The sequence below is a fragment of the Oryza sativa genome, chromosome 5 (assembly GCF_034140825.1).
Source record: "Oryza sativa Japonica Group chromosome 5, ASM3414082v1".
Lineage (NCBI taxonomy): Eukaryota > Viridiplantae > Streptophyta > Magnoliopsida > Poales > Poaceae > Oryza > Oryza sativa.
The window spans coordinates 1,918,374-1,933,109 of NC_089039.1; the positions used below are offsets into that span (position 1 = coordinate 1,918,374).

The following is a 14,736-nucleotide window of genomic DNA, read 5'->3' on the forward strand; positions in this document are numbered from 1 at the left end:
ATTCATATGCATGATCCATTAAAAGAAAATTCAAAGAATTAGTGGAAGAACGAATTGAATTAGAGAAGAGAGGTCATGGATTACTTGTACTTACCAACGTTTAAGAGCAAAGCACTAGCTTAGCTTAGTCAGCGGGTCAATGCCACACAGGTGGATCATTTTGGACGGCCAGGATGTCGCCCCTAGTGGCCGAAGACGACCAATCTGAGCCGTTGATGATGGATATATAAATACCGGAATCCGCACGAGTGGGGCTCGCCTGCCTTATCTGGTCGCCGACGTCACCGTTGCTGACCGCTGTTTGACCCGACGACCGGAGACCGATGCTTTGACCGTCCAGCTGGGCGTCCACGTCATCTGCTTGGTTGGCAGCTAGCTTATTAACCCCACGTTTATAATGCCATTAAGACCTAGCTTATTGGATTGTTTTGGTAATAATTAACTTGACAAGAATGGCGGCTAAGATACATTTATGGATGATTTTTTTTGGTAAAATCATTAAAAAAAAGTTTATAAGACATGATGGAAACCCCAGGGCATGTTCTTTTTCCCTAATTAAAATGATGAAATGTAAGAATATATGTACATTTCCTAAACTTCTTAAAATAGTATTCTAAATCTTTTTAAATTTATAATAGTCAATCTATTCGTTTGTGCCTTTAAATCGTTTTCTTTTCATCTATTCATTGTTCCATTTTCTTCCATTCATTGATAAATTAAAGAAGGGACACATCTACGTACCCAAGACGGGTGGAAAAAAATACTTTAGACAACCAAAAAAGCCAGTTCAGTCTATACAGACATATATAGATATACTCTCTCCTTCTCTAAATGTTTGACACCGTTAACTTTTCTAAACATGTTTGACCGTTCGTCTTATTTAAAAAACTTTTGTGAAATATGTAAAGCTACATGTATACATAAAAATATATTTAACAATGAATCAAATGATAGAAAAAGAATTAATAATTACTTAAAATTTTTAAATAAGATAAATGTTTAAACATATTTAAAAAAGTCAACGGCGTCTAACATTTAGAAATGAAGTATATGTTTTTAATTTCGATTACACATCAAACACACAGTACCACTACTATACGCACGCGCACTCGCTGAGACATCGATCCAAATCATATTAATCATGCATGTGAATGGTACACGAATTAAACCTATATATAGCTGGCCAAACACGATTATTAGCTTGGCTAGAGATATGTGGCCAAATGTTAACCAGATCACAATTAAGTAGCGTGCAGGTAATAACTAGCTTGTAACAAAGCTATATATACGTGCCATATATACGCAAGTAGTGCATCGACCTTTGGTTAAACTATCCATTCTTTAGGATGTGGATAAGCAAAAGCTGGAGTTAAATTTGTTAATTACGAAGACTAAGCTTTGCTTAGCTTAGCTAGCTTCTCACACATCTTCTTGATCCGGTAGCTATTCGGTCTCCTTGGTCCAAAGCATATATGTATGTGTATTACGCGTGGTGGAATCTCTCCAATTCACCGACCTCTTATCATCATCATCATTATTGACTGGTAATCTTTGATTAATTAATGAACTTTGTTGCTCTTCCTTTCTTTTGTGGGCAACATGGAAACCACTGGAGGTATAGCCTCAAGGTTTGGGCCATGCTATGTCTGTAGAGCTAGGCTGTAGCTGTGTGGGCATTTCGCACAACAAAAATTAAAAAACCACAAGAAAACTTTGGAACGAAATGCATGTCATGCATTCAAAAGATGTCTCTGGAAGATGCCAGCATTTGATCAAGTTATTGTGTAACACCATGCATATTAGGGTTGTTCAATTTGCTAGCTACCATTTTCAACCATACTAAAATTTTTAACAAGGTAGAAACCTAAACACATCTCAAATACTCTACTATAACTTAGCATGTCAAATTTTGGTAATTTTCTATAAACTTCTTCATATAACAGTAATATACAAGAATATTTAGTATGGTTGCAGATCAAACAACACCTACATATTTTTACCTTAATTACCAAATTTTGGTGTTGTCAAAACCTAGCATGTCCGTTCCTGGAGGATTGGGTGAGAAAGTCCATTGTATTCCACGCGCACGCTTCCCAAACTATTAAACGGTGCATTTTTTGTAAAAATTTTCTATAGGAAAGTTGCTTTAAAAAATCATATTAATCCATTTTTAAAATTTAAAATAGTTAATACTCAATTAATCATGCGCTAATGGCTCACCTCGTTTTGCGTATCTTCCCAACCCCCTTCTCCTCAAACTCAAGCTTAGTAGGGTTATTTTTGGCTTGAAATTGAACAAACCCTTTAATTTCTTGTTGTTTTCACAGGACGTACAGAAACTGTGGCCGGTCATTGTTTACATCCTCCTCAACAATACTGTAGCTATTTGTATTTTAAGTTCATCGTGAAAAAGATAGGCAATTCTATTACTATGTTATGAAAATTATCCTATATATATATATATATATATATATATATATATATATATATATATATATATATATATATATATATATATATATATATATATATATATATATATATATATATGTTTGTTTCAAATTTGACCGAGAGCAAGTCCCAGAAGGATGCTTGGTATTTATACATCAGGTGTTTGCATTTGGGAAAGTTATTTATAGATATTCAATAAAAAATACTTACAAATTAATTTGTACATATATATGCTGGATTCAGCCAAACTTTCAAAATTTTAATTATCAATATATTTAAGTGTTTATGTCTGATACATTAGTGAAAAAATATAATATATATGGCTCGACCAACATTTTTGAAAAGCACTGTCATAATAATATTACAGTTTTATCAGACTTTACACAAATATATTACGATATAAAATTAATTAATGATCAAAATTTATACTTCTAAGACTTTGGTATGCAAAACACCATTATTTAATTTATGACTGGAAGGCGGTAAATAAAAAGGAATTTACACAATGGAGAGCGAGAGCTGATAATATAGAAACTGAAATGAGAAAATGTGTATTTTGTGCTTCAAGCATTGGTTTTTTACACTTGAGGATGCCGGACAAGCTTGAATATATGTGATGCAACTCTAGCTACGCATGCAAAAGTAAAACCAAAGAACTCAAAAATCTTATATAATTAATTAAGAGGAAAAAAAATGAAGGACATATACACATGCATGTTTGGAGTTTGGAACACCTGCTAATTAAGTCTACATATATATCAACTTTAATTAGTTAACTAAAAGTTCCCTTCTTCATCTGGCAACTTCTGTTCTATACTAGTATATGCATTTATATATGTTCTATCATCCTCGATCGAGCTGAGAATAATTTACATGTTTTTTTTATACTTTCATCTGGTTTATCTTTAACTAATCCTCTCACTAATTAATTTGCTGATCTGTAGAAATTCTGTATATGATGCATGCATCATCAACACTGCTGGTGCAGCCAAATGTCCTCAAGGCTCCATAAGTTGTCCTCGAAATCTCCGAGCTCATCGAAGTCCGGCAAGCCGGCGGTGGCGGCGATGGTGGTGGTGGTGGTGGCAAGAAGCTCCGACCAGCTGCCGCTAAGCACGTCGCCGTGGATCGTGTCGTTCTCCGCCGCCGCCGACGACGACCGGAGCGTGCTGGATGCGTCGTCGGGGCTCATGGTCACCGCCGCCTGGCTCGGCTCGCTGCAGCTCGTGTCGCCGCCGCCGCCGCAGCCGTGGTGGTGGTACGCTTCGCTACTCACCGCCGGCGCCACCACCATGGCGCCGGCGGCGAGCGGAATCTGCTGGTGGTGGAGGTACATCGCGCCAGCCGGCGAGCTCATCGACCTCGTCGCCGCCGCCGACACCGGCGCCGGTGCCGCAACTTCGCCGGCGGCGGCGGCGTCGGCCTGGATCCGCTCGATGAGGCGCGGCATCCAGACGTGGCGGACGACGTCGCGGAACTCCTTGCTGTTGACGTCGCACCTCAGCTGCTTCGCGTGCTTTTGCACTCTGGTCCTCCAATAATTCTTTATTTCGTTATCAGTCCTCCCCGGCAAATACTGCGCGATCTTAGACCACCTGGCACACAGAAGTATTCGCATTTAGGTCCCTGGAAAGGACTGAAGTGTAATTAATTAAGGTAATTAAATTAATTACCGGTTGCCCCAGCGAGAGTGGAGGTCGAGGATGAGGAGCTGCTCGTCGGCGGTGATGTTGCCGCGGCGGACGTCGGGGCGGAGGTAGTTCAGCCACCGGAGACGGCAGCTCTTGCCGGTGCGCCTCAGCCCTACACGTGTCCACACTCTAAGTCCATCAGCTAGTGCAAAATTAACCGATCGACTAATCACTGAAGATTAATTTTATATCTTTGATTTTTTGCATGCAGAGATTAATTGATGAGGATGGAGAGAGAGCTCGCGCAATGAAGCTTAACTAGCTAAACTAGATAAGCTTCTAGAATATTCCAGATTAAGACGTGCACTAGCTAGCTTATCGTGCTCAGTGGAGCAAGCCAAATAGGCAACACAACAGTATTGGCTATTTGGCACACAGAGATCGTTAACTATTTAATTAATCTCAATCTCTGATCGATCGATCGAATGATCAACTGATTAATCAATTGACTGAATAATTAATTAATCACCTGCACAGCGAGCAAGCGAGTTCCAGCGACCCTCGCCGTGGTTGGCGATGTAGTCGACGAGCAGCATGTCCTCCTCCACCGTCCATGGCCCCCTCCTCAGGTCGCCCTCGTCCTCGCTCGCCGCCGCCGCCGTCGCCGACGACATCGCCGGGCTCATCGCCATCCTCATCATCTCCATCTCCAAATCCATCGATCGATCTCAGTAGCTAGCTAGTGATCAGCTGTAGCTGTGGGGTGTGTTTGAGAATGGAGGAGATGTCGAGAGGGAGGCAGGGTTTATATAGGAGGGGGGACATGTGGGGTTGGGAGGAGGACGACGACGACGATGGCTAATGATGATGCGGATGGATGCTGCTAATGACTGTGGTTAGAGCCGCAATTAGCTGGCTGGCTGTTAATTGTATAGAGACAGTTTTAAAAGCCTAAAGTGGAGGAGGGGGGTGTCGCGGGAATAAACAATTCAAGCGGCTTAAGAAAACAACGTGTCTGTCTAGCTGCTCCGACCAGTCAACCGTTGAACGTTGACTCCCCATGTAATGGTGTCATGGCCAGCACTATTAGCTGTAAAAACCGTTTAGCTATTCTACTCGTTTCTCTAACCTAAACACCGTACCCTTAATTTGTTTTGCCTATTTAGGGTTTATTATTTCAAACGTATAAATATTTCAGAATCATATAAATTAGATTATTTTATCAATCACGCCCATAAAATTTGGACGCAACTAGTGGCTGATATATACGCTAGGAAAAACATATCGGATTGTACTCCATCACTTGTCAAGAATTATTTTAGATGTTTCATCGCTCGATGAAAAATATTTCAATCAGATGCAACATTCAAAAATATTAATTGCAAACCTAATTGACCAATATGCACATAAACAGTAAAAGAAAACGATAAAGAAAAACAAATGTTGCCATGCAAGAACCTTCGAGATGGTGAAGGGTGCAACACGGCTTTGATGAGATCACGTGTGAGCAAGGATTTAAATCTCCGGCTATAGCAGTAGAAGCAACCGCTAAGATATGTCTAATTTACAGCTACACGTTCTAAGGCGCTATTAGCTGCCTTTAGCTGGAGATAGCCGCTAAATGGGCTCTCAAGTAGCGGCAGCTAACTCGTTGGTGGGCTGAAATCCTGAAATTGGCGAACGGCCCATATCACCTAACGAAACCCTAACTCTCTCCATCTTCCACTCAGTCACTCTCCGTCCTCTCCTGTCGACGGCGGCTTGCAGGCTTGCAGCGGCTGCTCAAGGAGGCAGCAGCAGCCGCGACGGCGGTTGATCCCGAAGGCGGTGGCTATGACCTGCAGTGGCGGCAGCTGCTCCCGAAGGTGGTGGCTGCGACCTGCTGCGGCAACGGTGGCGGCGGCGGTGGTGACTCTCGAAGACAACGGATCCACCAATCTCGGCCCCAAGCGACGACTGTGACAGGTGGCGGCGGCAGCTATTGGTGTTGCAAGCGGTGGGCGGCGGTGCTTGTTCTGTCAGTATTCTTTTTCTTGTGCTCGAGCCAACCTTGTGTTGTTTCTTGGTTCAGAGATGGGTTGGTGGCTTGGCTGCTCATGAATTGTTTCTTCTTGGTTTGTTGGTGGCTTGGCTGCTCATGAATTGTTTCTTCTTGGTTTGGTTGGTTGCAGTAGCCTCAGGGTGAGGAGTATGGAGGTTCTTGAATTGTTTTTTTTGTTCAAGTTCAGGAATTCACGGGGGAGGAATTCATGGGCATGTTCCTCCTGTAATTTAGCAAGATGGTTGAGGAAGTGGTGAGGATTTGATCCTACTGATTATCAAGCAATTCCTCTCTCCCTAGTCTTCTCTGCTTTCCCCAAGTTAAATAGCTTTCTCTTCCATATAACTGATTATCAAGTTATTTATGTCTAATTTTTGCAAAAACCGCTTAATAGCTTAGCTGCAGCTATAGCCAGCTATAGCTGATCATAGATGATAGAGAACCTAGCAGCTAAATGTCTTAGCCGGAGATTTAAATTCTTGCGTGTGAGTGCAACCTTCAATCAATCAGAGTGAAACACTTGAAGACAACAAAATGCAACATGAAAAGCAATAAATTCAAATAAAAATCCTTAAACTTCGACAAATAGCCTTCTATCCGCTTTCTTCCTCTACTCTAGTGGCCGAATCTGCCTTCTTCCTCCACTCTGGTTGAGGTCGATCAGGAGTGTATGGCAGTAGCCACCGCGACCCCAGTGATAGAGGAAATGAGGGCCACATTCTCCACGGAGAGGTTGTTGTGTGAGTAAACGATTCAAGCGCCTTAAGAAAACAGCATGTCTGTCTAGATGCTTCGACCGCTCAACCGTTGAATGTTTACCCCCCACTTTTCTAATCAAACAATAATAACACTACAATTTTTTGAGTAAATTTTAGAGCCCTTATATTATGGTTCAAGTTGCACAAAACTACCACAAAAATTTTAACAAGTGGTACATAATCAAGATTATGTATTATGGCTTTAGTGTTTATAAAAGCACACTATTGATCAATCTGCTTAATATTGTAGCAGATAAAAAATAATACTAATGAACTTATATGGCTGCAGCTTTCTTGAATTAAAGTACTCATAAATTTCAGACATAACTTTATAACTCATATGTAGGGGAGATCAAAGAAAAACTAACTATAATGTATATATGGGTTAACTCTTGTGTTTTATGTAACTACTTGAGCATAGTATGTGGGGTTTTATGAAATTATTTTTTAATAATAGAAATTGCCACACAGCCCGTTAATAACACTGTCGGATGACAACTCGATCTAAAGAATAAAAGATCAGCAGATGGCAAGAATTAAAAATTTAAAAGTAAGCAGAATATCTGCTTTGTCGACAGAGGAAGCCTACTAGTAATTATACTGGATACTGTGGAATGGTTTCAAAGATGCAGCAAGACTTGAATGGCATTAATTAGTTTGTTAATCTAATCCATGGAAGGAATAATGCAAAGGCCAGAATTATTGCATATGATTCCTCTTGAACCGCAAAGTAGAAATACTTTTTCTGTTTTTCCAGCCGTAGTAGTGATAAAGAGATCATTAGCTGTTTATTTTAAGGGTGAGGGATCGATCAATTACCAATAGCTGCTTAGCTAAGTTCGAATTGATCCGGATTGTTAAGAGTAAGAGGAGCGGGCATCTTTGAACACCAAGGAACTTGTGCTATATGCGATATGAATTCAAAAGGTCGAATTTGGTGTATTCCTAGATATATCCAAGTAGCTGTCACTACTAGAAAAAGTATTTTCGCAGGCGGCCAAAAGTGATTTTTGCAGGCGGAGGGCAGGACCGCCTGCATCCCAACGTTTTCGCAGTCGGGGCAATGGCCCGCCTGCGAAAATCCGTTGAGCGAGCAAAAAAAATTGCAGGCGCCTCGCCGCCGCCACCATGCGCCTTGCGTCGCCGCCGCCACCACGCGCCTCACCGTCGTCGTCGCCGTCCACGCCGCCGCCGTCCCGCACCGTCGTCGCACCGCCGCCCCTGTCGGCCTCCCCCCTCCCTCCTCCGGCCAGATCTGGGAGGGAGGGGGAGGGGAGCCGCTGCGCCGCACCACGCCGTCGTCACTGCCGCCGCCCCCGCCGGCCTCCCCCCTCCCTCCTCCGGCCAGATCTGGGAGGGAGGGGGGAGGGGAGCCGCCGCCGCCACCCCTGCCGTCCTCCGGTCCGTGCTTCGCTGCCGGCCGCCGGCCACCCCCCCTCTGGCCAGATCTGGAGGGGAGGGAGGGAGGGGAGCCGCCGCCGGCCGCCTCGCCGCGCCCGGCCACCGTCCACCCTTCCAAGCCGGCCGCCGGCCTCCCCCCTCCCCCCTCTGGCCAGATCTGGAGGGGAGGGAGGGAGGGGAGCCGCCGCCGGCCGCCCCGCCACGCCCGGTCGCCGAAGGCCCCGCCGCGCCCGGCCGCCGTCCGCCCTTCGCCGCCGGCGGGGAGGTGAAGGGGAGGAGAGGAGAGTGAGGGGAGGGAAGAGGAGAGTGAGGGGAGAGGTGAAGGGAGAGGAAAAGACACTTAGAAAATATCAGCCCATGTGCCTCATATATATACCTCGCTAATTTTCGCAGGCGCACCTTGTGTGTCGCAGGCGGACGGCAAACTTCACGCCTATTTGCATTTCTGTAGACGGCTATTTGGCTCTAAGGGCTATGTCCGCCTGCGAAAATAAATACCCAATGTTGACGAAAATGCTTTTTCTAGCCGCGTGTCAAAAGTTGTAGTTCAATATATAATTCAATTAATTTGCCATTCATTATATTGATCAGGCTCCTACTTTGATTAACTTGTCTACATAACGGATGACATGCCTCCATAGTTTGGGACTAATTAAGCAGCTCTCTATCCACTGAAGAGTGTGCTGGGAAGTGGCATATTAGCATAGGTAGCATATTAGCATAGCTAGCTAGTTAACTAATTAATTGAGATGGAGTTTCTTGCCTAACTTGTATGTACCAAAGCGTAAGCTGTGAATCGAATGAAATATCTGTTTTTTTAATAATAACAGTAATACGAAATTTGTTAAGAGAGAAAACCATACAGGTGAAAAAAGAGTTAACGATTATGTTATCTCGATCTTAATTTGGTCGCTATGGTATCACCACCTTTGTACTCGAGTTGTGATTTCGAAGAAACTGATTATTTTTGCTGAAAATATCCGTGGTACAATAATCCTGTGGTGAGAAGTTGACAAGAGTTTATACACAAAAGAACCTAGATCGACCATGCAATACACATGGCAAGAAAGACGCTTTTTTTGGGGGAGATGAAGAAGATTCTTCTAACTAATTAACCAAAATGGATAGCTAGCCATGGTCACTGTAAGAGTTCTTTCAATGCTACATATATGTGCAAGAGTTGGCAGGTTTTGTTGCACTTAATTAATTTTCAAAGGCTTCATCGTCACTAGCTGACTTCTTAGCATTCTATGAGCAAAAGAATAAAACAATATAGCTCTGTAGAAAATTAGCAATTGCATGAAGGTCTTAATTAGTCTTGGCCTAGTCTCTGGGATTCAATTTATCTTGGATACATTCATGCACCTTCTCCTCCTTTGCGACACTAACAACAAATAGCTAGTACTTGTCTACAAGCTGAGTCCAAACCAAATGATCCTGCAAAAACAAAATAATAAGTGGCGGCAATTGAACTTCTAGATTAGTACTCTTGTTCTTTCTTGGCTGCATGTGTGCTGCATTCCTTTATTAAACTAACAACCACGTTTGAGAATTGATCTCTCCTGGTCAAAGAGGCTGCAACTACTCCCTTCATCCCATAATATAAGAGATTTTGACATTTAATTTGCTTGCACTGTTTAACCACTCGTCTTTTTTAAAAATAATTGTAATTATTAATTATTTTTTTGTCTTACTTTATTATCTAAAGTATTTTAAGTACAACTTTTTGTTTTTTATATTTGCACAATTTTTTTTAATAAAACGAGTAGTCAAACAGTACCAGCAAAATATCAAAATCTTTTATATTATGGGACAGAGAGAGTAGTACATAAGTACATTGATAGTACGAGATATGATAATCGATGAAATATCAGGTAAAAACCATTAAATTAGTGAAAATCCATAAAAAAGTAGATATATAAGTTTTCTAAATTTATTTAAAAAATACTACTAGAGATTGGTACAGCCATGAACTGCATTGGTACAAAATCTAAGTCTAAATTAGACTCGACTTCATGCTGAGAGAGAAAAAACAAATTTTAGCTGAATATACAATATTTATGGGATTTAACTTTTTTAATTATTTTCAATGGATATTGCCTCATGATAATAATCCAAGCTGCCTACATATATTTGATATATATGTCAGTGAAAAGTACACACAAGTTTATTTGCTAATATTTGCTATAGTTTGTATATAGCTGCTTGTTGCAGACACATGCACTTTTCAATGTCAGGCATGATTAATATCCAAAACACAGAGGAGATACAGAGGAGGACAAGCTATGAAACCAAATTTTGTTTCTATCTAAAATAAATAAGAAACAGAAAAGACTTAATTACTTTGTGATATTTTATCTGAATATTTTACTTAATTTTAGGATTCTGAATTATATAATACATGTCATAATTTAAATAACAAGAATTCAATCTCACTCCTATTTCACTTCTAATAATAACCGAGGAAAAACTAATCCACGTGGGGGTGCAGTGTTGAAGTATAAATGATTTGTCTTATCATTTCCTCAAGGATTAAACTAGTTAGTTAATGAAGCTAATTATTATTTCATCTGTTTCATATTATGAGATATAATTTGACTTTTTCCTAATCAAAATTCTTTAAGTTTGGCCAAATTGATATAAAAATTTAGCAACATCCAGTCATCCACAACACCATACTGGTTTCATCAAATCTAAGATTGAATATATTTCGATAGTATGTTTATTTTGTGTTAAAATATTACTATATTTTTAATAAACTAAGTCATTTTTTTTTAAAAAAAAAGAAAAAGTCAAAATGTCTGGTAATATGAACTAGATGGAATAAAAAAAGATAATCATATATATGAATTCTATGCTAGTTTGGCACTTATGAATTTTCTATGATCCGAGTGGAGAGAATATATGGTGCGAAAGAAACATGTGTGAACAATGAAATCGATTTGTCACCTTTTACATGCTCAGTTTTTCCTTGACTAATCTCACATCAAGTCTACCTCTAAACAAACTAATTATGAGCATAGAAGGAGAGACATAAAAGTAGAAAAATTCAATCTTTCAACATCAAAAGACAAAAGAATGCAGCACACATGCTGCCAAGAAAGAAGAAGAGTACTAATCTAGAAGTTCCATTGCTGCTGCCACTTATTATTTTGTTTTTAGGGGATTATTTGGTTTGGACTCAGCTTGTAGACAAGTACTAACTATTTGTTGTTAGTGTCGCAAGGAGGAGAAGGTGCATGAATGTATCCAAGATTGATTGAATCCCCAGAGACTAGGCCAAGACTAATTAAGAGACTTTCAATTGTTAATTTTCTACGGAGCTATATTGTTTTATTCTTTTGCTCATACAATGCTAATAAGTCAGCTAGTGATGAAGCCATTATCTAAAAAAAAAAAGCTAGTGATGAAGCCTTTGAAAATTAAGTGCAACAGAACCTGCCAACTCTTGCACATATACATGACATTGAAAAGTGCATGTGTCTGCAAGCAGCTATATACAAACTATAGCAAATATTGGCAAATAAACTTGTGTGTACTTTTCACTGTCATACATATATATATATATATGTGTGTGTGTGTGTGTGTGTGTGTGTGTGTGTGTGTGTGTGTGTAGGCGGCTTGGCTTATTACCATGAGGCAATATCCATTGAAAATAATTAAATAAGTTAAATCCCATAAATATTGTCTATTCACCTAAAATTTGTTTTTTCCCTCTCAGAATGAAGTTGAGTCTAATTTAGACTTACATTTGCGCAAATGCAGTTCATGCCTATATCAATCCAATACCACATGATAAATTTTCTTGGACGCCGCCCCTTTTTGTTTCTATGCGGTTCGTAAGTGGAACCGCACGGAAAAATAGGGGGACCGGCGCCGGATTGTCACCCGCACGGGAAAATGCATTTTCCCATGCGGGCGTCTTAATCCGACCGCACGGGATAATCCTCATTATCCCGTGCAGTCGACTTAAGAGGACCGCACGGAAAAATCGATTTTCGCGTGCAGGCTTTTCAATGGACCGCACAGGAAAATACCTCCCTCCTTTCCCTCCCACCCACTTCAAATTTTTGACATCCTCTCTCTTCCTTTTTTTTCCCTTTTATTCTCGCTCAACCACTACCCTCTCTCTACCTTATCTCTATTCTCTACCTCCTCCTCCCCTCATTCGTCAACAGCGGGCATCAGCGGTGGCCTCGTCGGCGGTGGCCCCTTCCGCGCGCGCGGCCAGGCGGCGAGCAGCGAGGCGGAGGCGTCAAGGCAGTGGCGGCGAGCGGGCGGAACCTTCTCCTGATCGTCATCCTCGTCGTGCACGTCGTCGCTCGGCTCCCTTGACGACGACGCCGTCTGCGTCGTCAAGGCAACGACGGCGAGCGGGCGGCGAGGCAGCCGGGTCTGGCAGCGGCGGCCTCGCCCGGATCTGGTGGCGGCGGCGGCCGGCGCGACTGTGGTGGCAGCGGGCGGGCTCGGCAGCGGGCGGTGGTGATTTTCGCATTTTTGTTTATTTTTGGTTTTCTTTTTGGTTCCGTGCGGGCGGTATAATTTGACCGCACGGGATAATCGATTATCCCGTGCGGTTAGGTCACCCGCACACGAAAATATTCATTTTTCCAAACGCCTGGTTCCAGACGGGGAAAACCTCCCACGGAAAAATCAATTTGACCGCATGGAAAAATAGGTTATGTAGAGTGATCTCTAGTATTTTTTTAATAAAAATTTAGAAAATTTTTATATCTAATTTTTACGGATTTTTACTAATTAATGGTTTTTACCGGATATTTCGTCGATTATCATATCCCGTGCTATTAATGTACTTATGTAAGTACTAAGCACGTGAGCTGCAGCCTCTTTGACCACCAGGAGATATCAATTCTCAAACGTGGTTGTTAGTTTAATAATCCACTTTGTCTCCATCTTATTCTTTACAATATTTTGACCAGTGTAGTAGTGCAATGGATTCAATGCCCTGCATGTTGTCATTGCCCTGCTACTTTAGAGTTTAGACCAACTTTATGCCATGTTAACTCGTTTACTAACGTCGGATGGTAGGACCCAATTAGCATAAATTCAACTATTCCATCGAACAATTGGTTGCTCGAATGTTCTTAAGTCAACTCACTGTTTGACTTGAGAATTAATCTAACATTTTTTGTTCTTCATAGAACTAATGCATGACAGATACAAACAAATATATATGTTAATTGGTTGACCATGCACGCATGTTGGTGTTAGGATTGTGAGGACTTAGCAGAGGCTTAGCTACAGGTTTAGTCTGACTTTGGTTTCATGATCTATTCTTATAAAATTGTCATGTTAGGCGACTCACATTAACACTATATGCAAAGTTTTGATTGTGCCATTCTTGACCTGGTTATACACTTGGGAAACATGAAGTAGGGTCACCAATTATAAGATGAAACAAGATGCCAAATGATGATGATACATCAAGCATATTGAGAATTAATTGGTTTTTCAACATTGCAGTGTTAACAATAATATCTGTTGTCAAAGCTAGAAATGGCTGCTATAGCTGGGGTAATGCAACATGCATGAGTCAAAGCAGTTGTCTGCCAAGCTAGCTTGTTGAGACATCAGATTAATCAACATAATTAAAATGGTATTAGCTTAGGAAGTGGATTGTTATCACTCTCTCTACTTTATGTTTTAGACCAAACAAAATTGGTGGATTGTTCTCTCTCTAGTTATCTACAATGTTAGCTAGGTGCATAGCTAGGTAGACTAATCCACAACAAATATCTCCCTAGTAGCTAGTCTAATCCTCAGCATTAGAGGGTAGGATTATTCAGGGATGTTACACATCAATAAAGTGTGTGTAGAAGCTAGCATGTTCCTGTATATTCGGTTTGGTGATATAGAAAAAATGTAACTAACATTCTCATCTAATCTATATATTTTGTGGCGAATAATTGGAGGACTGATCTGCAGTGAAGTTGGTAGAAAGTGGCTGGCGACCAAACTGAATATGTCAATTTCCTAATTGAACAGTGTAAATATGCATCATATATATCTATGCCAACACACGTGCAAACAGATTCTCTAGCTAATTAGCTAATTAATTAACATCGTAAACTACCAAGATAATTTTAAGCGACTGATTAACAACAAATAAGAAAAAAGAAACAAGACAACTGACAAATACCTCTGTGATTTGATTTATCACCAAAAGAACTGACAAATATTTTTTTATGTTTGTAAAAAAGAATAATACAAATGGTCAAACATGTCAAAAAGTCAACAACGATATATTAAAAATAGAGGTAGTTCCAAATTGGAGCTGATATCCTATCAGGTTAACGGCTGAACATGCGCAGCAGGAGGATTTCTTTGCTAGGGTGTGAAAACCAGCTGAAAACATCTTGTCTAAAGGATGCAACCAAAAGCACATTTTTCGAACTTATAAGTGGTACGATTTTCGTAAATACTTTTTATATGT

The 14,736-nt window shown here is 40.8% G+C and overlaps 1 protein-coding gene across 1 annotated transcript; it reads right to left on the reverse strand.

Annotated features, from left to right (window-relative positions):
• Nucleotides 1-3,186: 3,186 nt before the first annotated feature.
• Nucleotides 3,187-4,859, reverse strand: LOC4337718 (transcription factor JAMYB-like). The gene is made up of 3 exons (XM_015782974.3): nucleotides 4,612-4,859; nucleotides 4,125-4,254; nucleotides 3,187-4,046 (listed from the first exon to the last, which is right to left on the reverse strand). Exons 1-3 carry the CDS (start codon nucleotides 4,799-4,801, stop codon nucleotides 3,422-3,424), a joined length of 945 nt encoding a protein of 314 aa, XP_015638460.1. The 5' UTR covers nucleotides 4,802-4,859; the 3' UTR covers nucleotides 3,187-3,421.
• Between the last annotated feature and the right edge of the window lie 9,877 nt (nucleotides 4,860-14,736).